Source organism: Chlamydomonas reinhardtii, chromosome 17, assembly GCF_000002595.2.
Source record: "Chlamydomonas reinhardtii strain CC-503 cw92 mt+ chromosome 17, whole genome shotgun sequence".
Classification (NCBI taxonomy): Eukaryota; Viridiplantae; Chlorophyta; class Chlorophyceae; order Chlamydomonadales; family Chlamydomonadaceae; genus Chlamydomonas; species Chlamydomonas reinhardtii.
This window is the reverse complement of record NC_057020.1, coordinates 6,250,166-6,274,756: the sequence shown is the minus strand read 5'-3', so window position 1 is coordinate 6,274,756 and position 24,591 is coordinate 6,250,166. Positions and strand designations below refer to the sequence as shown.

General features: G+C 67.0%; 2 protein-coding genes across 2 annotated transcripts; both read right to left on the bottom strand.

Moving 5' to 3' along the window:
- Positions 1-194: 194 nt before the first annotated feature.
- CHLRE_17g742450v5 (uncharacterized protein) lies at positions 195-3,592 on the bottom strand. Its single transcript, XM_001701043.2, has 10 exons — positions 3,418-3,592; positions 3,244-3,301; positions 2,999-3,019; positions 2,777-2,814; positions 2,433-2,480; positions 2,158-2,227; positions 1,843-1,899; positions 1,523-1,589; positions 1,147-1,304; positions 195-620 (listed from the first exon to the last, which is right to left on the bottom strand). The coding sequence occupies exons 2-10, from the start codon at positions 3,289-3,291 to the stop codon at positions 510-512; spliced, it is 618 nt and encodes a 205-aa protein (XP_001701095.2). The 5' UTR covers positions 3,292-3,301; positions 3,418-3,592; the 3' UTR covers positions 195-509.
- Positions 3,593-3,670: 78 nt separating this feature from the next.
- CHLRE_17g742400v5 (uncharacterized protein) lies at positions 3,671-24,382 on the bottom strand. Its single transcript, XM_043072673.1, has 21 exons — positions 20,656-24,382; positions 19,840-20,433; positions 18,131-19,650; positions 17,264-18,004; positions 17,093-17,131; positions 16,439-16,908; positions 15,962-16,241; positions 15,584-15,694; positions 15,251-15,392; positions 14,623-15,076; positions 13,801-14,457; positions 10,268-13,558; positions 9,669-10,080; positions 8,670-9,407; positions 8,414-8,482; positions 8,195-8,242; positions 7,979-8,002; positions 7,624-7,815; positions 6,630-7,436; positions 5,725-6,334; positions 3,671-4,634 (listed from the first exon to the last, which is right to left on the bottom strand). The coding sequence occupies exons 1-19, from the start codon at positions 24,209-24,211 to the stop codon at positions 7,284-7,286; spliced, it is 13,491 nt and encodes a 4,496-aa protein (XP_042915132.1). The 5' UTR covers positions 24,212-24,382; the 3' UTR covers positions 3,671-4,634; positions 5,725-6,334; positions 6,630-7,283.
- Between the last annotated feature and the right edge of the window lie 209 nt (positions 24,383-24,591).

The window sequence follows — 24,591 nt, the reverse complement described above, 5'->3', positions numbered from 1 at the left end:
TCGCATGTGCATGTGCCAACCATGTCGTATTGATGGATGGGCGCAAACAGCAAGCTTTCCCAGTTCCCGCAGGCCGCTTCCAGCGAAGCCCCCTGCACCGTGTGGAGGTGATGGTATGGGAGGTGAGACTTGACTGGTCGGCTGCGTGCGGTGCTCCCCTCCAGGCAAGTGGCAGGTGGCGCAGATTGAAAGCAGCTCGGCGAGGCTTACATCGCGCATCACGCACACGTTGCATCCGGCACCTACACGGCAATGTCCGAGCTCCAGAACTCCCCCCTGCTGCTGTTGCGACCATCGCTGCGGGGTCGAAAGCACGAAACCCATGCAGGCATACACGCCTTCACCCTTCGCCCTCTATGCCCCAGCACCCTCCGTGGCAGCCTGTCATTCTACTTTCTAGATCTCGCGCGCAGGGCTTAGCCAGCAATAATCATGTCACTCTCCCACACAAGTCCCCCAACGGTTTCATAACTTTCATCACACAGCACGCCGCACGCCGCCTCCGCCATCTAGCCCAGGTTGTTGCCGTTCACGGCCGCCACGCGCTTGGGCGAGGCCAGGTACTCCTTGATGCCGGGCAGTGCCGCCACGTGGTCGTGGAAGGCCAGCAGCTCGGGGTACTGAGGCGGAGATGGGAGGGGCAAGAAAGGAAGGGAGCAAGGCAGGGAAGGGAGGGGTGTAAATGCCAGCCCAAGCTAACCCAACCAAGCGAAGCACAGGCACAGGTGGGGTTGTAGATACCAGCCCAAACTAAACCGAACGCAAAATAGCGAGGAGGGCGTGGCCTATGCTTTGATAATGGAAGGGAGGGGTTTTGGATACCAGCTCAATCTACACCAAACCAAGCCAAACTAGCAGAGCGCAAGCAGAGGCGACAGTTGCAAGCGATAATACTCATAGGAGAGGGCCGAGGCGTCGTGGCGAAGCAGGGCGAGCGGCGCTGGTGATAAATGTCGCCGCCCGGGATTGTTGGCGCGCACAACAGCACAGGACAGGCACGCGGAGAAGACAGAACCAAACCCACGACCTCCTCCAAAGGAAGGACGAGGAAGTTACCGCCAGTTGCCTGGCATTGCACCGCACCTACCTCACGTGTCCCTTCGCAGCCTACTGCCTTACTCTCCAATCTCCACATACGGTACTCACCACTTCTTTCATCTTGTCGGGGAAGATGCGGTTGTGCAGGTCCACGATGTCGAACACGCACAGGTCAGCCATGGTCAGACCGGCGCCCACGAACACCTTGCCGGCGCCCGCCGCGTTGCGCTGCAGCAGCCGGCTGAAAAACACCAGGTGCGCGCCGCCTGGGCCGCCGCGGCGGAGGGTAGGTAAGGGAGGGAGAGCAGCAGGGCGGAACAATAATATGAAGGGTTGTGTAGGTGGCAGCGAGAATGGAGAGAAGAGGGATGTAGGGGTGAGCGTTGATGCGCCACGACCACAGCACAGCACAGCAAAACATGGCCATGCACGGGGCGTGCGCCCTGGCTGCTACCTGCTCCCTCCCTGTCCGGTCTGTGCCTACCGTTGCGCTGCTCGGAGTTGTTGGGGTCGCAGTGGGTGGACCAGTGCTGGTCCATGGCGGCGTCAGCCTGAAGGGTGAGGGAGTGCGGGGCAAGTCGGATGGCGAGGGGGCCGGAGGGTTTGTGGCGCGCCTTCCGCAGTCCAGCGCCACACAGCACGTTGGCATCCCTGAGCCACACATGCCCTGCAGAAAGGCCCCACGGCCACAAATCCCCATTCCTGTTGTGCCGCCAGCTGCACCCTTCACACTCCACCGTACCTCCTGTTTACAACCACCAGAGAGCAACCATGCTGACCACCAGCGCCCCCACCGCCACCCACCAACTTCTCCTGGTACACCAGCGCCAGGTACTTGACACGCAGCGACTCCACACCCTCCTGCAGAACCAGGATGGAAACAAGGAGATGGTCAGCGGGTGGGAACCATGTGGGCGCCGGCGGCAAGGCGGCTGGGGACCACAAGGGAGATGGGTGCGGATCCCCATTTGTATACCTTGCAGAATGCCTTGCCCAGGCAATCCGAACCGCTTGCTGAGCATCCGTGTTGGAGCCAACAGCCCCCGTCGACTGTTTGGGCCTGTAGTGACCTACGCAACCACCACACGTGCCTTCTCCCACGTACCCACTCCCACCCACCATGATCATGTCCACCAGGCCCATCTCCTTCTCGTCCTTGCCGTACAGCTTGTAGTGCCGGGCCAGGTAGCTGTGGGTGTGTATGAAGGGTGAGGGTGACGAGGCACCTATTTCCAATCCGGAAGAATGGTTGCGGGGTGCGGAGGAGGAGGAGAAGGAGCCCGGCATGGTGAGGCTGAGAGCCTGCCGGCGAAAGTACGAGTGGGAGTGGCACAGACACTGCCCTTGTCCAGTACACGCGCCAAAGGTCGACCTAGCCCCACCCATAGCCGCACCGCAGGATTGCATTGGACTGGACGAGGTCGATGTCGCCATCGACCAGCCTGGCAGTTGCGTGGTGTTGGGGAGGATAGGGTTCCACGCACTAGTTAGGAGACGGCGAAGTGACAAGGGGCAAGTGGAAGGAAGAGGCGGGCGTGGGGATCCAGGCATGACCAGTTCCGCGATAGCGGTTATGAGAAAGTACGGCGTTGCCCAGAGTGTATATAGATGGTGGTAACACGTTGCCCAGACCCTGATTCGCTTCATCCAGCCCGCGCACTTGCTATCCTTGAATCGTATGCGCGTATCCCAGAAGGGGCGCACGGTGCCCCACAGCTCCGCCCGTATAAAGACTTACCGGGGACATTGGCCGAAGGGGTACTGGTCCGGGTGCGCCTACAGAGCACACAAGTTGGATGGCGCCCGTGACATAGGGTGCGAGGGGAAGTAGGATTTTGGGGTCCTGACGCTGCTGCAAGCAGGGAAGCGAGCGATGCAAAGTTGCTCCTGTATTTGCAACAACAGCCCTCCAGCAACAGTTGCAAACCCCAAGCAAATTGCCTCCCGCATACCGTCGCACCTTCATGGTGCTGTACTCGACCTGCAGCGGCGGGGCACGGGACGGGCGGAACGGCGGCGGAATAAGTCCCACGGAAGCGTACGAGTCAGGTGAAGCAGCACGGTCCCAAGCGTATATATCATCGCTGATTGACTGGGCACACAGACGCAATAAGTGGACAGTGGCACGACCGCATGCAGCTCAGAACCTGCCCTGGACGTGGCTCTGGAAACACCAAGGGGAACCGGGCAAGCACCCCGCCCGACCTGCTCAAACTCGAAGTCCTGCTTTACGGCTGCCAGCGCCAGCTTCATTGCCTCCGCACTGTTACATGAAGTTTACAGCAAGCGCGGATTCAGGTGCGGCATTGCTCTTCAGGGTGACGATGTCATCGTCACCAGAGCGAGAATAATCGCAGCGCCGTCCACATATGTACTTACCGCCCACGAACGGGAAAGTAGATAATCTTCGGAGCCATACTTCACGAGTGCGTGTGTCCGAAACAGCCTACGCAACGTTTCCTTTCTCTTTTCGTGGATGCCTGAAACGAAATAAAACTCTGTGGTGTAAGTACAGTACGCATGTGGCCAGTTAAATACCCGGAGCAAAGTTTTATTACGGGCGCCGACGCTGATCAGGTGTGCTTCCGGAATCCGGAATCTGCACCGCATGGGTCAGCGGCGCCATGAGTTGTCTGGAATTTGTAATTTAATGCCGCAATGGACCGCTCGCACGCCTGCCATGTTGCTTGCAACCCCGCGGGACTTCACTGCCCGATCCCGGCGGTCATCTGCATCGTCCTCTGTGCTTGTCCGTTGCAAGTGCACCCCACACATCTATACCTGCTCAACCCCGCGCCGCCGTGTTACACCCTGGTCACCGGTCTCCTTCCCCGCACGAACTCCAGCCAAAAGAAATGAGCCACACCTACCATTCTGCCGCACCGGGAGGGTGCCAACAATGATTGGGGGAAGTGCCGCCGCCGCCCGAGCCTGTCGGGCGGCGCGTTCTGCAGCCCGCAACCGGCGCATGCAGAGGCCACACCCCCCGGTGGGAATCCTCTTCACTCCGATACGCGCTCTTCGCAGGGAGGGTGGGCGGGAAAACGAAGAGCGCCGCCGAGCGCCTCTGCCCTGGGGCCAGACGAGGCTTGTCCCCCTGGGAACCGCTAGGCCTCACTACGCCCAAGTGTGGCCAAGTAAATCTCTACTTCAGAAGCCTCAGGCACACGCGCCTCTGCTCTCGGGCCAAACAAAGTTTGTCCCATTGAGGACTGCTAGGCCTGGTACAACGCACACGTTGCCTAAGTAAAGATCTTAATATGAAGCCCAGACAACTAGCTCTCACGCAACACCCACGCTCAGGGCAGTCGTACTCGCTCCCCATTGGCGTCCTCAAACCGGCTTTTTGACTGTGTCCAAAAGCATAATTTAATGCCGCAATGGACCGCTCGCACGCCTGCCATGTTGCTTGCAACCCCGCGGGACTTCACTGCCCGATCCCGGCGGTCATCTGCATCGTCCTCTGTGCTTGTCCGTTGCAAGTGCACCCCACACATCTATACCTGCTCAACCCCGCGCCGCCGTGTTACACCCTGGTCACCGGTCTCCTTCCCCGCACGAACTCCAGCCAAAAGAAATGAGCCACACCTACCATTCTGCCGCACCGGGAGGGTGCCAACAATGATTGGGGGAAGTGCCGCCGCCGCCCGAGCCTGTCGGGCGGCGCGTTCTGCAGCCCGCAACCGGCGCATGCAGAGGCCACACCCCCCACAACATGTCCGGCCACCCGCGGTGGCCCCTACTACTGCATGCGTACGGCACGTATCAGACCCATGCATGGCGCCTGCTGCACACAATGCCTCTCCCATAGCGAGTCCGGCAGCGCCTCCCACTGACCCCATTTGCTGCGCACTGCCCCTTCCCCCGCCCACAATGGCGTCGATGCCGTCCATCACCAAGCCCGGGCACCGCCCTGCCCGGGCGAAGCCCAACCCCCCAAGCACGTCATGGTCGGCGGCGACGCCCTTCCGCCGCTGGTCCTCGGACGTATATCCTGTCCCTGCGTCGAGAGTGCTTGGAGCGGCACAGTTAGCGGTGACCGTAACGTGCATCAGCGCCTCTGCCACCCCGAGGAAGGGAGCCACTCACGTAGGTGCAACACGTCCCATAACCCCGGGACAGGGGACCGTAACGTGCATCAGCGGACCGTAACGTGCATCAGCGCCCCCTTAACCCCGAGGAGGGGGGACCGTAACGAGGCCCAACGTCTCTCCGCCCCGAGAAGGGGAGGCCCCGGTATCCCTCCTAGGACCAAGCCACCGCGACTGCGCGTGCGCATGGTAGCTACTGCATTCATCACCCTCCCCCCAAGGCGCCCACCTATGCCGTCACGTGGCAGCCCACGCCTCTGCCCCCCGCCAGGCAGGCCCCGAGGAGGGAGGCTCGTTACGTGAGTGCCCAAACGCCCCGATACCCCGGGCTGGCAGGGGACCGTAACGTGTGTCACCGCCTCTGTGACCCTGAGGAAGGAAGCTAGTGGGCAGCGCGGGCAAGTGCAGGACATGGTCCACAGCCAATCCCCGTCTAACAATCTGTACACAGGCACCACTTAAAACGTCACTAGACAAACCGACAGTCCGCGTCGTTGGCTTGGTGCGGGTTCGGGTGTCGTCATGCCTGTAATCGCCATGGAACTGGTGAGGTCCAGCTCGAAGCTGCGTGATATTACCGTTATCGCTAGCTCGCCATCCACTCGCTCCGTTTCAAAACCGCGGTCCAGGCCGATCACATTGCTGGATTTAGAACGAAGAGCGCCGCCGAGCGCCTCTGCCCTGGGGCCAGACGAGGCTTGTCCCCCTGGGAACCGCTAGGCCTCACTACGCCCAAGTGTGGCCAAGTAAATCTCTACTTCAGAAGCCTCAGGCACACGCGCCTCTGCTCTCGGGCCAAACAAAGTTTGTCCCATTGAGGACTGCTAGGCCTGGTACAACGCACACGTTGCCTAAGTAAAGATCTTAATATGAAGCCCAGACAACTAGCTCTCACGCAACACCCACGCTCAGGGCAGTCGTACTCGCTCCCCATTGGCGTCCTCAAACCGGCTTTTTGACTGTGTCCAAAAGCATAAGTATTCGGTGCAACACTCCCTGCATACTCACAGCAGCAGCTCGCGTGTGCATTTCGTAGGTTGCGAACCGCGCCACGAAGTGGTCTACAACCCTGGTACCCCCCTCTCGTAACCTGGGTTCAATCAATTCTGGCCTCCGTCCCCGAATGTACCATCTTTTGGACGCAGTTGTGGAGGTGGAGGACCTGTCGTACGTTTACCGGCGCGCAACTTGTGTACACCTCACCACTGCACGCCGTGTCACCGCGACAGCACGGCTTGCATCTTCCAGGGTAGGCCGCCGCCGCCGGCGAGACGGGGCACAAAAATGTCTAGTTGTTAGCGTTTGGGGGAGCTCCGTCCCCCCAAACCCCCCACCCCCGGGAAGGGGTACTGAGCGAGACTCGGGGACCATCTGCAGCCCCACGCGGCGAGAATGCACCCCCGGAAATGCCCAATCTCGCCCGACGGCCTGCATTGGGGTGTGTTTCTTGCAGCCCCTGCGCGACAGGAGGCGCAAAAAAAGCGTACGCCTCGCACTCGCGCGTAACTTAAGCCTGTGTGGGACTTGCTTTCTTTCTTCTTCCCTTTTCCACGCGCAAGGTCTGCAGGTCGTGGGATTCAAGGGACCAAGCACGGTGCACAAGTCTCGTGTTAAAGGCTGACCACGTCACCTGCTAGCATGCTGCGGCGCAACCACAGGGCCCTGGACCAGACTGAACACTTTACGACACAATTAAATCCAATTACGACAATGCACACCCCTGATAATCTACCCGCATCTGCCACAACCAAGGCTAACAGGAGGGCTTCACAACTGCCCAATCAATGCGTTCCACGCCCGCTTACCGCTTTATAGTCGCACCTGGGCTGCCCACCCGGCCCAACTTATTGCACGCCCCCGTTGTCACATCATCGTGAAGACATCATTGAAACGCACATCCGATTGTGAAGAAAGCTAACGTGGCGTACGCCCCACACCGTCACAGTGCTCCCCAGCCAGCGCACTGACCCAAGCTACAGCATGTTGCTTTTATGCTGGAGCTGCATTTATAAAACCATCCCCACATTCAGGTTCAGCTTCAGCAATTCCTTCGCAGGTACTCATGCAGACATTGCCCTACTATAGTACTCCTTTCCTTCTAGGGCCACACTCAGCTAACCCACTTCAACCAACCCCACCGCCTGTCAGCCTGCTCTACTGGCGCTGCGGCGCGCGACCCGCTCCCGCCGCACCACTGCCAACGGCTGACGCAGATGCGGGTGCTGCTGCTGCTACTGCCGGCGCTGCAGGGAGCGCCGCCTCCGTTAGCTCCAGCCCCAGCTGCTGCGCCCACGCCACCAGCTCTTCCTGCACATGTGTTTGAAACACACAGGAAGCACAAGGTCAGCTGCAGCGGAGCCCTGCAGGTGAACAGATTCAAGCCCTGAACTCAAAAGCAATAAAGGTCGGCGTGGCATTGCCACGCAAATTCCCATGTGTAATTCCCGTGTGAAGGCCGCGTCGCTGTCGCCATAGTGATAAGGGACATCCTCACATTCACGCGCGTGAAGCTGCAGCGCTGGCGCGGGTCGGGATGTGTGCAGGCTCGGCTGAGCGCCACCAGCTGCGGCGGGCTGGCGGGCGGGAAGGGCAGCTGCGCGGCCTTCATGCCCACGTGGTACACGATCTGACCCGTGTTCATGCCGCTCCAGGGCCGCTGGCCCGTGTACATCTGCCACAGCAGCACCTGCAGGCGGGCGGCGGGCGCGCCGCGTTGTCAGTAGCTTGGCCGTGGGGGGCATGGAGAGGACGGGAGGGGAGCGTATGGGTAACGCTGCGCATGCTGCGACTGCCAGCAGGATGCACGCCGAGTCATCACAGCGGGATACGTATGGCCGGTCAGCACTCACTCCGAAGGAATACACGTCCGTGGCCTGCGGCGTTGCGATACGGTTTCCGCCGTGGGGTGCGGCGTCGTGTAAGTCGCGTGTTCATGTGAGCACTGTAGTTGGGACCTTTACCAATGCGCACCTGAGAACGTGCATCCCTACTTCAAAAGCAAACGCTCGCTCGCTTGCTCACGCGGGCGAGCCATGCCCTCACGCTACACAAAAGCTCATAATCACCTGGCTGACCATGCCCGATACCAGGACCTCAGGCGGCATGAACGTGATCTGCACAAGCACACAAGCGCACAAGCATGTGTCAGCGCCAGCATGCAGGAGCGCCAGCTGCGGCAATGGTCGGAGCGCAACCTGTAGACCGGTTCCGTACACAAGAAGTACAGCAGCTGCAGTGAAGCTAAGCCCCAACGCGGCCCGGTCCACTCGGTACACCGCACTCACCATGCCGAAGCTGCGGGTGCGGATGCGGCTCTGCGCGGTCAGCATGCGGCTGAGCCCAAAGTCCGCCAGCTGCGTTGGTCAGCGGGTGTGGGCCCGCGGGTGGTGGCGGTGGGCCGCGACGCACACACAGGCAACAGCAGTGTTTACGAGGGCACAGAGGGGGGAACAGGCACAGCGCCCGAATGCTTAGGAATGCAGCTGCCGATTAACTCGCGACAAGCCCCCAGCTCCTGCTATCTGTGGTGAGCACACCTACCTTTGCAACGAAGCTGCGGCCGCAGTTGCGGCACACCGATACAGGCGCAACCGGCGGCAGCCAAGAGGTGTTGGACGACGCCGCCACACTGGCCTGCGGGCTAGGCATCGCCGCCGCAGCCGCCGCAGCCAGGTGCGTACCGCTGCCTGCCGTGCCTCCACCAACTGCATCTGCACCGCCCTGCATTACCCCGCCGCTGGGCAGGCCACTGCTGGCGTTACTGTCCATCCGCGCTGGGGCTGGCATGGCGTAGGCCGACGAAGGACGCACGGCGCCACCGCCACAGCCAGCGCCGGCGGCGGTGCCGATACCGCTGTGACCGCTGTGGCCGCTGTGCAGCGCGCTGGCGTTGCCTCCGCCACCACTGAGCCCGAGTGCGTGGCAGATGTGCCGCGTACCCGGCACTGCAGCTGCTGCAGCAGCAGGAGTAATGGCGCCTGTGCCGCCGCCTCCATCCGCGCCACCCTCGCTGGCTGGAGCGCGCAGGCTGCCCGACAGCAGCGCGCCGGCGACACCGCCGCCGCCGGTGCCAGCAGCAGTGCTGCCGGTCCCGCCAGCAGCCGCGGTCCAGCCGCCGGCGAAGGCTCCGGTGCCGAGGCCGCCTGTGCCGCTGCGCGGCGAGCCGGTGAGTATGGCGGAGCTGCAGCGGGAGCGGTACGACAGGTTGTAGGGCAGGCTGGCCCGGTCCTGAGACACCAGCATCACGTTGTGGCCGGTCACGTCGCCGTGCATGATGCCCTGCGCGGGGAAATAAAGGTGGATGTAGAGGAGCAGGAGGGGTCCAGGCATGTCAAGTCAGCAGAGCAGCAAAAAGAGATTCGAGCGTGGTTAGCAGGGCGGAAGAGTTAGGGGCAAGGGGCACAGCGCATCCCGGCACCACAAACACGGTCTGTCTCGTCTAATGACGCCACCCCTTTGCTCCGAGACCCTCCACGCACAGGCCCGCATAGCCGCCACCAGCATGCACCCAGCGGTCCCATACATGCGCACGCCTCTCACCAGCGCGTGCAGGTACCTCAGCGCGCTTGCCACCTCTAGCGCAGTGGCCACCAGCGCTCGCAGATCCACATCCCGCGGCCGCATCTGCACACTCAGCATGCGCGTGTCCAGACCGCCACCCAGGCCGCCGCCCAGAGGGGCCCCCAGAGGGCCCCCCAGAGGGCCGCCGCCTCCGACCACGCCGCCCCCGGCACCATCAGCGCCGTCGTCGGGGCCGCCGGCAAGGCCGGTGCCGGAGACGGGCGCGGAGAAGATGGCGAAAGAGCTGCGTCGGCCGCCGACGGCCGCCGCGGTGGCGGCAGCGGCCGCCGCTGCGGGGCCGCCGCTGGGGTGGATGGGGCTGGCGGGGTCGGGCGGCTGTGCGAAGAGGCCCTTCTCCAGCGCCGTCTGCAGCGTGCCTAGGTCGCAGTATCTGTGGGAGCCAGGCGGCGGCGGTCGAGCGAGTAAGGTCGCGAGCAAAGCAATCATGGCGGTTGGGTGCGATGACGTGAATGCATGGCTGCGGGCGGGTGCATGTGTATTGATGGGAGGCACCACGAGCGCCTGTTGAGGCAGCAGCCGGCGTGCAGTACGCAGCATTGCTCCCACCCCTGACTCACTCCATTACAATCCAGATCTCGTCCGGCGAATTGCCGCCCGCCATGCCACCGCCCGGCAGCGGCATCCCGAACAGTGCTGGGCCCGAAGGCGGCAGCATGCCACCCATCACACCGCCGCCGCCTGAAGGCCACATGCTCCTCTCGGCGCCGCCACCGCCAGTCGTGCCCGTGACCGCAGCGGATGACGTGCCGCCGGCACTGCCGCCCGCAAATCCGCCGCCACCACCACCACCACCACCGCCAACGCCACCACTAGACAGAATGTTCGCGAGCGGGAGGTGGTGTGTTCCCATGGAGGCATCCCGTGCCGCCGCGGCAGCGGCAACAGCCTTCGCTGCATCGGCCGCCGCTGCCGCGCGTTTGGCCTGTCGCTCCTTGCGCGCGGCCGTGCGCGGACTGTCCAGCGCGGGAGCCATGAGGTCGCTGTCGCTGTCGTAGTTTGAGAAGTTGGCAGAGCTGCGGGTGGAGCCCTGGGCCGCCGCCTCCGCCGCCGCTGCCTGAGCCTCTGCCACCTGTGTTGCTGCAGCCGCTGCGTCTGCTGCGTCTGCTGCGCTTGCTGCAGCCGCAGGAGCCGTTAGGGAGGCTGTGGCAGGTGCTGTTGCTGCTGGAAGACCGAGCATTGCAGTAGAGCCAGCAGGCCAAGACGGCGCACCCCTAGCTTGCGATACCTGCGTATCGGCAAATCCAGCTCCAGTCCTGCTCGTGTGGACGCCCGGAGCACCGGCGGCAGCAAGAACCTGCGGTGCCGACGACGGAGCCTGAGCTCCCGCTGGTGCCGGCGCCGGGGCTGGCACCGGTGCCAGCGCAGACGCCAGGTCACGTGAGCTGCCACTGCCGCGCCGCCGCGCTGCCAGCGTGCGCAGCGCCTGACTCACAGGGTTGTCGCCGCCGTCGTGGCCGCCAACCGAGCCGTCGCCGCCGCCGACTCCGGCGCCTACCCAGCCGCTGCTGTCACCGCCTTCGCCACGCGTCGTCGGACCCACGCCGCCGCCGAACCCGGGTCCAACATTGGCGGAGGGCCGCCGCGAGGGCAGGCGGCGCAGCCAGCCGGCGGCGCCGCCGGGACCGCTGCAGCCTTCGCCGTTTTGGACACGCTGCTTGTTCAACTGCTGGAGCAACTGGAGGTGCGGTGGGTGGCCCAGCCGGGGATCCAGTCCTGAAGGTGACGCTGGGCTCGCTCCCGCTGCGCCCTCCGCCGCCCCCGTGGCGGCATCAACTTGCGCCGCCGCCAACGGGAACGCCGCTTGCGCTTGCCGGACGCCGCTGTGTTGATCGTCACCTGCACCGCCTCCGGCGTCGCGGCCGCCTTGGCCGCCGCCGCCTGTGTGTACGCCGCTGCCCGCGCCGCGGCGGTACGCGGACGCTGACGTCAGCTTGCTGGCGGCGGCGATCTGTGCCGACGTCATGCTGGTCCAGCCGCGGCTGCCGCCCAGGCTGCTGCCGCCGCCACTCGCGCTCAGCGTCAGGTTGCTGCTGCCCTCCAGGATGCGCGGGCAGGCGGTGGCGGCAGCGCCCGCCGGCCCGCCGGTCAGCGCGCCCGCCGCGCCAGTGCCTGCGCCGCTGGGGCCCCGCGAGAGTGGCGCCGACGGCGCCGCGGTGGTCGTGAACACCGTGGCTACGTCCACGACCGGAAACGCTGGCGGGGCCGTCATGGGCGTCGCCTGGTCTGCAAGCTCCACGTCATGCTCCTCGGTCATCGCCGCCGCCGCCGCCGCAGCCGTTAGCGCTGCATGCGACGGCGCGCGGCCCCGCCAGTTGAGCAGGCCTGTGAACAGGTGCGACACAGAGTTGGAGCCCCCGGGGGAGGGCTGTGCCGGCGTCAGCGCGCTCCGCGTGCGGCCGCTGCCGTCGCCGCCACCGGGCTGGCGGCGTGCAGAGCCGCCGGAGGGCATCCAATTTGCAGCCGGGCAGCTGAAGAAGCCGCCGGAGCCTCGGGCCGGCCCCGCTGCGGCGCTGCCGCCAGGGCCGCTGGCGGTCCGCGTGGCGCTGCTGCCGGTGCGCGTGGGGCCGCTGCGGACGGCGGCGCTGCCCAGCGCGCCGCTGCCCACTGACGACGACTGCATGTGCAGCGACTGCCCCTCCGCCACTGGCGGCAGGGACCGGCCCACGCCGCCGTCGGTGGTGTGCACCGTGTGCGCGCCCGTGCTCACGCCGCCACCGGTGTGCGCGCCGCTGAACACCGTCACGTCGGTGTAACGGGTGGCAGCGCTGCCGTTCGTGCGAAGCTGGCTGCCCGTGCCATGCTGCAAGAACCCACCACTGCCCGTGTTACCACCGCCAGCTCCACTGCCGCCGCCGCCGTTAAGAAGCAGCGGGCGGCCGCCGTTGATGCCGCCGTCCGTGCCCGAGGCAGGTGTGCCCGCAAGCCGCCAAGGTCCGCCGCCGGCGCTGGCGTCGCCGCCGCCAGGGCCAGCGACGGCGCTGTCGCCGGCCCCAACGCTGGCGCCCAGACCACCCGCCGTAACGTCGCCGACGGCACCAACGGAGGCGTCTGGGCCGACGCCACCCAGCATGAAAAAGTTAGCGCCAAAGCTTCCATCCGCCGCCGGGCCGGAGACGCCGCCTGCGGCGCCGATGCTGCCGTCGCGGTCCCGCAGCAGTGTCCTGAAGCCCGCAAACCTGTCGTACAGCGGAATGACTGTGTGCGGCTGCTGCGGCGCAGGGCCGATGCTGGAGGAGGGCGCGAGCGGCGGCCGCGGCCGCGGCTCGGCCTGCAGCGCCGGCGCGTGCGATGGCGGTGCGCCACCGGCGCCGCCACCGCCGCCGCCGGCTGATTGAAGCGGCACCGCTTCGGTCGCCGCTGCTGTGCCCATCGACTGCAGGGTCGACATGAGCCCCTGAGACATAAAGGCGGTTGAGCCGAATGCCGCGCCGGAGCCCAAGGTCGGCGGGGTGCGGACAGCGGACGCCTGATGACTGCCGCCGCCGCCACCACCACTGGTGGGCGTTGCAGAGCTCAAGTCCAGCCGCGGCGGTGAAGGCGCACGCGCACGCCTCGCTGATGCTTCCTTCTCCGCTGAAGCGGCCCAGACTGCCGGCCGCAGCGCTGCCGTGGTGCCCTCTGCGGCTTGGGCCTGCGGCGGTGAAGCCGCCACTGCTGGGCCCGCCGCCACTGGCCGCACTGCTGGGACCACCGCCGCCGCCGCCACTGGCGCCATCTGCACGGTCCTGGGCCTGGCGGGCTCTCGCTCTCGCTCCACCAGCAGCAGTGTCTTGACGATGTTGGGGTGGTCCAGTGCCGCGCCCATGACGGCCTCCAGACTGGCCCCCGCCACACTGAACTTGGAGTGGCTGCAGGCAGGGAGGCAGGCAGGTAAGCAGGGAAGGGGGCAGGGAGGGGCCGACGTGGCACACCTGGAGCGGCCTGCACTGCAGGATGAAGGCAGAGTGGCACCGGGCTACGCTTGCCTCATAAGTGGGTCTAGGCCCAGAGCTCCTGGCTGTTGCCTAGATGCCGGACATCAACAATACAGAGCAAGGAGCGCTCACGCACCAACACGCATCACGCACCGCCACACACCGCACGTGCGCACCTGATGTCCAGGGTCTTGACCGCCACGGGCAGCCCCTCCCACAGCCCGTAGTGCACCGCGCCGAAGCCACCTCGCCCCAGCACGTGGCGCAGCTCCAGACCCCGCACAGGGCCCCCACTACTGCCTAGGCCCCCGCTGCCTCCTGCAGCTGCAGCTCCGGCTACAGCTCCGCCGCCGCCGCCGCCCAGCACAGGGCTGGTCCTGCCGCCAACTGCGCCGGCGCCCCCAGCAGCAGCGGGGGGAATACCGCCGGATGCAGTCCGAGAAGGCGGCAAGCCGCCTGCAGCGCCACCACCACCACCACCACCACCTGCCGTTGCCGCCGTAGATGCAGCAGGCGGCGGCGGTGGCAGCACCGGCGTCAGCAGTACCTGCCTGCCGCCCGGCCGGGTTGCCCGGTACGTTCCGCCACCGCCCACCACCGCCGCGCCGCCGGCGGGAGCACCTGCCACCGGTCCTCCCACTGCGCCGCCCTCCACCGCCGCGAGCGTGCCCGTGACAAGGCGCGTGTGCCGCGGCGACGGCGCGCCCGGCGGCGGGCTAGGGCAGATGAGCAGCAGTGCCCGGCCTGAGCCGCGCTCCTGTATGGCTCCCAGCAGGGGCCGCCAGCAGGCGGGCAGCAGGCCGCTGTCCTGAGCCACCTCGCGAGCCACAAACCTGCAGCAGCGGAGAGGGTCCGGAGAATGCGCTTTGTGGCGGGTCTCAGTAGGTAAGGAAAGGGTGGCCTGCAGAGCTCTGCGGGTACGCTTCTTGCATGCCGTAAGGCAGAAATAAAGGATAGATAGGTGACTGAACCCCTCGCTCCTGCCACAAGGGGCACACCTGAAGCGCAGAGTCGCCAGCAGCCCGCTCTGCTGCGCGGCACCCATTGCGCCTGCTGCCGCGTCCCCGCTCGGCCCCAGCCCTGCTGCAGACGCGGCAGTGGGCAGGCGGGCGTTCTCCACCACAAAGTCCCGCAGGCCCTGGAACGCGCCCGAGAAGCGGACCCAGTCAATGGGCTGGTCGGCGCCGGCGTTGGACAGAATGGCGGCTGTGCTGCTGCCGCGGCGCGGGGTGCAGGGGGAATGGTGGCGAGGCGGCAGCGCTGACACAGGTGAAGTGCGGCCAACTGTACCGCCGGCGCCGCCATCGGCGGTGCTGACCGTCCGCCGCGCCTGGCCGGGCGCTGCTGCCGCGGTCTCAGCGGTGGGTGCCGAGGTGGTTGTGCTCCAGCTGGCGGCGGCTGTGGTGATGAGCTCTTTGATGTCCCGCCCCACGACCTCTTCGCGTGGCATGCCTGCGTGCGTTGGCAGTACAGAGGCCGAATTGCCAAAATAGGATTACACCCATGGGCTGTGGCAAGTGAACACGCGCACTTTGGCAGGCCGGTCCTGTAGCCTGCAGAACTCGCACAGCGTTACGTAGCCAGCACTGCACATCATGTAACTTGCCCATCCACCCATCCACTCACCTGTGAGCGACGTCCAGGCGTGGTTGGCGTACAGCACCGGCCACCTGCCGCCCGGCCCCGCCCCCAGCTCCACCAGCAGCAGGCAGCGGTTGTGGCGGTCCAGCAGCCGCTGCAGACTCAGAAGCAGCTCCGACAGAACGGCCTGGGGAGGGAGGGGCGGGAGGGGCGGGGACAGTGGTCACAGCAAGGCTGTGGCTAGGTCCGTCGGCGCTTGACCGGAGCGCAGATACCGTACGCTGCGTGGACACCGGATTCTCTTCTTCACACACGGCATGGTCCCCACACCACGCACACACACCGCTTGCCCAGTGACCCTGCTGAGTGCTGACTCACCCGGGACCTCTGGCGCTCGTCGTACAGGCGCACGTCCCGGCTCAGCTGCCGCAGCAGCAGCTGCCGGATATTGGCCAGCAGGGCGGGAGCCAGCGTGGCAGCGGACCGGGGCTGTGGGGGGAGGATGGGCGGGGGGCCATGGAGATCGGGCAGGGCGGGTGGTGATGGATCATGGACATGCAGTGCAATGACAGGTGGTGCAAGTGAGGCCCGACCTGCACTTGAGCCGGTGAGCGCACTAGGGCAATCCGCCTGGCTTCTGTGCACGCTATCTATCCACGCACATCCCAAGCACCACCTAGCGTCGCATCCGTCGCAGAATTTAGCTGCCTCGCTCTTGGCAAGATGCCAGGCAATCGTTATCCATCAATTCCGCACCTTGAAATCTGCCATGCACAATGTGCCCAGCAATCGTCCGCCGCCATCGCCCTCGTCCGCATCGCACCAGAAGGAGCCCCCGCCAGGCAGCGCCACGTCACAAGCACCTGCGCCAGCGCGGCTATCGCCGTCGCCGTCACTGTCAACGCCGCCGGCCATGCCAGTAACGGGCGCCGCGAAGACAGCTGCTGCGGCTGCGGCGGGGCGGTCGTCCTCCAGGGCCGCGGCCACCACGAACCGGACGGGCGGCCGGATGCGCACAAACGCCTCGCGTGCCAGCCTACGAAGACCCGATGCATAACCATGCATGCGGCATCGGAGCGTGCCACAAGTAGTACATTCAAACGCAAGGAGGGCTAGGAGGCATGCACACGGAGCATGGACGAGAATTTCCCAATCCCAACACACCGTACTGTCGCAATGTGGTAAAGCAAAAAGTGCCGACCCGGTGTGACGCCAAGCCGCGCGCACACCCACCGTGTGTCCTGCACGGTGTCCTCCACCACCACCACACCCTCATCCTCGTCAGGCAGCCCCAGCCCGCCCTCCTCATCGCCCGGGCTGGAGCCGCCGGCGGCAGCGGTGGCAGTGGCCGCCATGTTCGTGCCTCCCGCCGCACCACCACCACCACCACCGCCAGCTCCGCCGCCGCCTGCAAGGCAGCAGCTGCCCACCGCCCACGCGCCCAGTCGCATCTGCCACTCCAGGTCTGCAACCAGGGCCGCTGCAGCGGCTGCGCCCGCCTCCGCAACGGCTGCGGCCCTGCGTGCCGCCGCGGTGGCGGGCACTATGGGCTCGCTGCTGATGGCGCCTGCAGCAGTGGCGCTAGCTGCACACGCCGTGGTTGCAGCTGCAGCGGCGGCCGCTGCGGCGCCGGCGACGGCGGCTTGGTCGATGCGGACGAAGATGGTTCCGGGCAGGTGCGCTGCCACCATCACCACCGGCACCTGGGCATGACGGAGAAAACAAGGACACAGGCGTTCGGCCAGCCAGTTCAGTCACGCAACCGTTCAGCGCTTTGCAGGTATGCCGATACGCGTTTGTTTGAAGGTATGCCGTTACGTGTTTGTCGAGGAAAATGGCGTCAAAAGCCAATTCGGTGACGCAAGACAGGCACTCAGCGGCCCCCACCTGGAAGACGTTGCCCACAAGGGCTAGCAGGTTGTCCACCTGTGTGCGGTGTGTGTGGCACAGGTGCACAATGCAAGTTTCAGTTGCCAAGATCAGCGTTCGCAGCGCCACAATGCTCCGACCTGCAAACAAGGCATGATTGCAACAGCCGAGCTCTGCAAAAAGGCTTACCTCTGAGCCGGGCACACTTGACGTGAGCGTGAAGAGGAATGGCGGCGGAGCTGCACCACCCAGGATTGTACTGCCGCCGCCTCGTCGGCCCCCGCAAACGGCGCCCACCAGTGAGTCTTCTCCTGTCAGCCGACTAGCCATACGCGGCTGCTCGGTCTTCGACTGCTGCAGCATCAGCGATGCCGGATGGTGCTGTGCGGACTGGCGCGCCGCTGCCGCCGCGGCCTCGCCTTGCGGCAGCAGCTGCTCTTGCGGCGGCGGCGGCGACGGCGAGTGGCTGAGCATGGAGGGGCTGGGCGAGCGCGATGGCGTCCACATGTTGCCTCCCGCGCCCAAGCCGCTTATGCGGCCGCTTACGTGGCTATGCCGCGGTCGGCCCTGCAGCCGCCGGCTGTACGACGAGTCCGTAGAGGCTAGGGCAGCGGCGGCGGCGGCGGCGAAGGGCGACTGCATTGCCATATCGCCGCTGCTGAAATGCAGCCGCTCATCTATCGCGTCGTCATCGTCGTCGGTCTCATGTAGCCCATATTCACTGGTGCCGCTGAAGCCGCCGCCACCCGTGAAGCTGTCACGCCTGCTGCCGCCGGCCGCGGCCTCTACCTCAGGTGGCGGCGGTGCGTCAGTGGGCGCCGGGCTGCGCTGCGCGTGTCCTCCACCGGGTGCTACTGCGACTGCCGCAGCAGCTGCTGGCGCTGCTGGCGCCCTCGCCTCATCATCGTGTGGTGACGGACCCGGACCCGGCTGGGTGCCCGGGGATGAGGGCAGGTGCGGTGTCGGCGAGGTGGCACGCGACGGCGTGCCTGGGCGCAGTGCACAGCTGTTCCCCGCTGGCAGCGGAGCTACCACCGCCACCGCGCCGCCGCTTGCCTGCTCGGCATCTGCTCCTGCGCCTGCGCCTGCGCTCGCCTCTGCGCCGGCCCTCCTTGCTCCAGCACCAACATCGCGCTCACGCGGGCTGACAGCAGTGGACGTGCTGGCAGACGCTCCGGACCCGGCAGAGGCGCCGACCTGCAAGCTTGAGCGGCGGCGATAGCGGCGCGACGCGACGTTGCCACTGGCCATAAACACAGCGGTCGTAGCGGCTCGCGTAAGAGCACGTGCGTCGTCGGCGGCGGCACGTATGTCGACAGCACCAATTCCGCCGCTGTCGTCAGCCCGCTGCGCCTCCGCAGTGCTCGCCCCGGTGTCTGTGTCGCCGTCCATATCGTGCTGCAGGAGCTCTGGCATGCTGCAGCCGCGGCCCTGCCGCGCCACTGAGACCCTCATGCCCGCGGCCGCCGCCGCCTCATCCGCCGCCGCCTCAAACTCGGCCGCGCGCCCACTAGCGCCGTCGGGCACCACACCGCCGCTGCCGACGCGCCGGGCGGCTGCGCCGTTTGCGCGGCGCCCCAGCCGCGAGTCCAGCGCGAGCGATGCGCTGCGTGCTGCCACCACCACCAGCACCGACGCCCGGCGCCGGCTGTTCAGCAGCGGGTCGCGCGTCACACCGGGCTCGCCAAAGGTGAAGGTGGTGCGCGGCAGCGCTGCCGCCGCACCGGCCGCCGCCGCCGCCTCGTCCGACGGTAGCGGAAGGCCCAGGTCACCTGGGTGCAGGTCGTTGCCGCGGCGGCGCTGCACCGCGCGGCCGCCAGTGACCGCAAGCAGGTGCGACAGGCTGGGCGTGGCGGCGCCGGTGTTGGCGACGCCGCTTGAGCCTGCGCGGTGCAGGGGCGCTCGCGCCGCCGACGTCATTGGGGGCAGGGTGGTGGACTCAGTGATGGCGGACAGCGCTTTCTGCAGCTCCCGCACCGCACCCGACACAGAGGGCCGGTGCGGGCCCTGCTGCGGCTGCTGCGGCTGCTGGTCGTCGTCAGCTTCGCCCACGCGTTCACCCTCACCCTCAGGCTTCTGCGGCTCGCCCCCCTGCTCCTCGGCCGCCTTCGCCAGCGCCCATAGGGCTGCTGTGTCGACAGGCGCAGTGCGAAGTGTCCAATCAATCTCCACTGGCGCTTGATGCGCTCTGCCGCTGCGGCTGCTGCTGTGCGTTGTGGCGGCGGCAGCACGTTGGCCCGCGGCGGCGGTGCCACGCGTCCCAGAGGCCGCCGCGACTGGGGACGCCGGTGCAGCACGAGACGTGGGACTGGGCGTAGCAATGGGCGCAGGCGCGATCGCAGGCCTTGTCGGTGTGGACAGGACGGCAGTGGCGCTGGCGATGGCGGTGGCATCCGGTAAGCCAAGCTCGTACCCAGGTTGCTGCAGCCAGGCCTGTTGCGGCTGCAGGCTGGGGTACGCGGCAGTCGTGTTGCTGACAGTGGTGCTGTTGGTGAGGACGGAGCCGGCGCCCAAGTCGTGGCTGGAGGGCGTGGGCGAGAGGGTGGACACGGCGGTGCCGGACCACATGCTCAGGCCTGTGGATGCGCGTGCGTACGGAAAGGGTTCAGGCACACGCGGACCGGGCCCAACGCCGAGTCAATCGCGATGATACTGGAGAATTGTATCATGCCATCTGTGACCTGACAAGCCCACGCAGAGCAGTTTGCATCCTGCAGCCACCCATGGCTTCACTACCGTACTACGGCCATTTCCTCAGCCCTCACCTCGCGGCACCAGGTCGGGACCTTGTGCCTCGCTGTCGCTGCAGCGGCGCACGCCGCCGCCCGCCTCCGCCCCGGAACCCGCCGCTGTCAGCGCTGGCGACGCAGCCGACTCCGACGCCGCTGCAGGCACGTTCACGCCAGAGGCAGCAGCCAGCACTGGCGGTGTCGGCGCAAACGGGCTCAGTGCCAAGTGCGTCGCCGTGGCGGCTGCGCCGGCCTGCTGCAGCGTAGAGGCACGCGGCGCGAAGGGCAGCGGCCGTGCCAGCTGCCGCTGCTGTTGCTGCCACTGCAGCAGGTTAACGTGTGCGCGCATATCGGTCTGGAAGGGGTGGTGGCTGGACGTCGCTGCGGGCGAGGCGGACCGATCACGCTTCGGCGACAGTAGCACACCACCGCGACCGCCAGCGGCTGGGGCTGGGATGGGGACGGGGACCGGACCGCCAGAAGCGCGGCGGTGTTGGACGTGGGCACCTCCGTCGCTGCCTCCACCTCCGCATCCGCCGGTGCTGGAAGCGGCGCCGCTGGGCAGGGAGGAGGTCAAGGTGAGGTGCGACACCAGGGCACCTGACCACATGCTGTTGAGGTTGACTGCGCCTGCAGTGAAAAGTCCGGGGCCAAGGTTACGTTATACGCAGCGTCTAGTGGATGTAGCTAGTCTGTTGACGCACCGTGTGTCGGCGAGTCATGCTCCCTACCATTGCAGGGCGAGCAACACGCGCCAAGATCCGGCGTATACACAGAACTTGCCCTTCCCCAGACACATCCGTCATGCTTGAAGCCCCCGCCCCTCCCCTCCCCAAAACATGCCCTCCGCACCTGCGGTCCCGCCCTCGTGGCTGAGGACTGCGCTAGCGCCGCTGCCCTCGCCCGCCAGGTGGGAGGGCACGGCGCCGGGCGGTCGTGCAAACGGCGACGTGCCATATCCCGAGCCGCCCGACAACGATGCGGAAGCGGTGAGTGTGCTGACAGCAGCAGCCGGCTGCGCTGGAGGAGGAGTTGTCGGCAGCACGCGCGGCGCTTCCGCGGTCCTCGGCGGCCCTCGGGCGCAGGGCATGAACATGGGCGCGAGGGTCGGCGTGTCTGGCTGGTCGCGCCCCGATGAGCACCTGGCAAAGGTTGCAGCGAGAGGCAGCGCTGGTGCTGCAACGGTGGATGCACATGCAGGCACTGCCCTTGGCTGGGGCGCTTGCACTGGGAGCTGCGACAGCCGCGGCTGCGGTGTTGTTGTGTGCGGCGGCAACTGAGGCAGTGGCGGCGGCATCTCGCCTGAGAGGTGAGCAACGGCGGCAGCCGCCGCTGCCGCTGCAGTGTCGTGCGCCGCCGCCACCGCCGCTGCGTTTGCTGCCGCGTCGGCAGCCGCCGCAGCCGCGGCCGCGGCAATGGCGACTGGATCGTCGCCGCTGGTCCCGGTGGAGCTCCAAGAAAGGGTGGAGACGATGGAGGAAACGTGGGAGCCAAAGTTAGGCACTGCAGCTGCACCCGCGCCTCCGCCACCGGAAGGCTGGCCGCTCAGTCCCACGCCCGCACCGCCGCGCACCCTGCCGGCGCCCACGCCCCCGCTGCCGCTGTTGGCCCTTTGCTGCGATGCCACCACTGCAGGGGCAGTGCCTGCGCCACCCGCTGCCCCTGCCGCAGGCAAAGCCTCTGCCGCGGCGCCCGTCATGACGTTTGTCTCGCACAGCATCTCCTCGCCCTCCGGTCCCTCCTCCACGACAGTCATGGCGGCTGCGCCTCCCACGCCGCCGCCCAACACGCCAAAGAACCGCGAGGCCAGAGCGCTTTCGCGCTCGCCGCCGTCACTGCCGCTGGAGTCGCCGATGACCATGCCCTCATACTCCTGCTGGTCTGCGCCACCACCGCCTCCGGCACCGCCCGCCCCGGACCGCCGCAAGTCGTCAGCGCCGGCCCTGCCACCGCCGCCGCCAGCTTCCACTGACACAAAGGGAGAGGGCAGCGCGGCGGAGTGTGACAGCCCGCTGCCTGCAGCACTACCACGGATGCCGCCGCCGCGACGCCAGCTGAACCTCGCCATATTGCCCTGCAGGCCGCTTCCGCCGCCAACACCGCCGCCCCCACCTGGGTCCGGTGAGGTGCGCAGCTGCACAGCCAAGCCGCCAGTGACAGGCGGAGCCGCTGCCTGTTGGGCCGCGCCCTCGCCAGCTGCTACTCCCCCAGCTCCGCCGCCTCCGGGGCCGCCAGCCCCTGCCCCTGCGGCCGCTGCAGCCCGGGCTGCGGCAGCCGCCTGCCGCAGCTGCGCGCGCAGGCCGGCGGGTGCGGACTGCGCGCCGACACGGCTGCGGCGGTCTGGCGCGGTGCGCAGGCCCATCGCGGCCGCCATGGTGCCGTAGCGCTCCCGGAACTTGGCACCCAGGCGGCCGCTTCCCCCTGCAGTGCCGCTGGTGCCGCCGGTACCGGGGCCGCTGGTGCCCGGGCCGATGGCATTGTTGGTGCCGGTGCCGGCGCCACTTCCAGCGGCAGGCGCGGGTGCAGCAGTTGTGGACGGCAGAGCACCCACGCCGCGGACCGCAGTAGCAGAGGCGGCAGCAGTGGAGGCGGCAGCAGCAGGACCCACTGCACCGCCCGCTGGTGCAGGCGTGGCGGCGGTTGCGTCAGGAGCTGTCTCAGAGCCGGCGGGCGTCAGCCGTGGCAGTGCGAGAGGAGTGGACTCCAGAGAAGAGGTAACTACAGCCTCATTATCACTGCTTACGTCCCCGCCACTCTGCGGCGAGTGCTGGATCCGGGCCTCCTGCTGCTCCCTCTCCATTGCCTCCCCGCCCTCCCGTCCTGCCGCGTTGCCCTGCCACCGGTGCCGCCCACGCGCCGGGCTAGGGTCGTCACTGCTGCTGCTGGTGGTCGTGGCTGAGGCGGGTGACCCAGAGCCCCCCAGCTCCCGAAGCCGCCCGTGGTCGCGCATTCCGCCGCCGTGCCGCGACCCGTCACCGCCATCATCACCAAGCGGGCCATGCACGTTGCCCGTCAGGTACGCGTCAAACGCCCTGCTGGCAAAGGCCGCCGTGGGGCCCTCAGGACTGGCCCCGGGCCCGCGCGCGCCTCCCAGCGAGGGAGCTGCCGCGGCCGCAGTCGCCGGCACATCTCCGCCCCGCTGACGAGGCTGTCGCTGTTGGTGTGGTTGCTGTAGCTGCTGGTACAAGTGCTGCTGTTGAAGCTGCTGCTGTTGGTGCTGCTGGCGGAGGGCGGCGGAGAGCAACATGGCGCGGTGCCGGGAGGAGGAGGAGGCCGTGTTAGTGGACTGGCCGGAGTCGATTCCCCCAACGGCGGCGCTGCTGCCGCTGAGGCCGCTGCCGCCAGACGTGACGCCAGCACCGGATCCCGCACCGGTAGTCATCATGCCGCCCGCTTCGCTCGACATCACAGCCCCGGCGCTGGGGCCCGCCCCGGTGCTGCTGGGGCCCGGCAGGGCCAAAAGGAGTTGCTGATGGTGCAGCTGCAGCTGGTGCAGCTGCGCCTGCTGCTGCAGCTGCTGCAGCTGCGCCTGCTGCTGCAGCTGAGTTATCGGCATGCCGACTGCCACGGTGGGGCCTATGGACACGATGATGTTGGAGGTAGAGGAGGAGCACGACATGCCCGATGGCGACAGCAGCGCGGCTGATGCCGGGTTGCTGCCGTGCCGCCCGCCGCCATGGCCGCTGCCCTCCAGGCTGTACCGGAGCACGCGGCCGGTGCTATTGCCGCCTGTGGTGCCGCTGCCGCCGCCGCTGTTCAGGCCGCTTGTGCCGCCGCGGTGCACGCCACGGCTGCCCTGGCTGCTGAACGACCCTGCGCGTAACGGCGGCCGCCGCGCCGCGGCCCCGCCTGTTAATGGCGGCTCCGCCGAGCGGCGCGGATTCCTGCCTGGCGACAGGGAGCGCCTCGCAGCCGCAGCCGCCCTCAGCGTACGTTTGGGGTCAAGTAGTGTCACCTCTGTGGATAAAGAATCCGCTGTTGTGGGTGCGGCCGCAGCAAGAGCAGCTGCGGCGGCCGCATACTCGGGGCTGTGGCGCGGGAGCAGAATGTGGAAGGGACTGTCGGCCGACTGGATGCGCGACAGGTCGGGACTGCTGCCTTCACCGGACGTGCGGCCGCGGGTGCTGACGTCCCCGCTTGCACGGCCGCTGCCGCTGCCGCGGCCTGCGGGTGCTGTATCCGCGGCTGCTGCGGCCGGCTCGGCTGCCAGCGCGAGGCCGGCGCCGCGGCCCTCAGCAGCCGCTGCACCGCCAGTAGCGCCTTCTGCCACGAACACATCCTGCCTTATTGCCGACCCAATCACTGAAGCTGCAGCAGTAGATCCGGCGCCGCGGCGCTCCTGAGCGCCAGTCGCCGCCAGCACTTCGCCATGCTCGGCCGCGGCCGGGCGACCCAGGCACGCCCCCATTGCTGCACTTGCTGCTGATGAAAGCGCTGTGATAGAGCGGCCTCAAACGACCTCAGGCAGCCGCGCGCGCTGATCGCCACGGAGGTGACGTGCAACGAGAGTTGGCGCGTGTTGCCATGACGGCTGCACCCTTTGTGTAAAGACTCGTGGGCTATGCAGAGAGTCTGCGATTCATGCCGGGAGCAAATCTGCACTCAGTTGCCGCCAAAATATTTTACCCGCCAGATGTATGTGTTGGCCCGCGGGTCCCGGCTCATGCATGGCGCGGCGCCTGGGATCCTTCGCCATACGAACCCGGTCGCTGCACGCCGCACTCGCGCCCCCGTTGCCGTGTCGCCATCGCCACGCACGATCGCCACGGCACATTCGCCCGTGCTCTG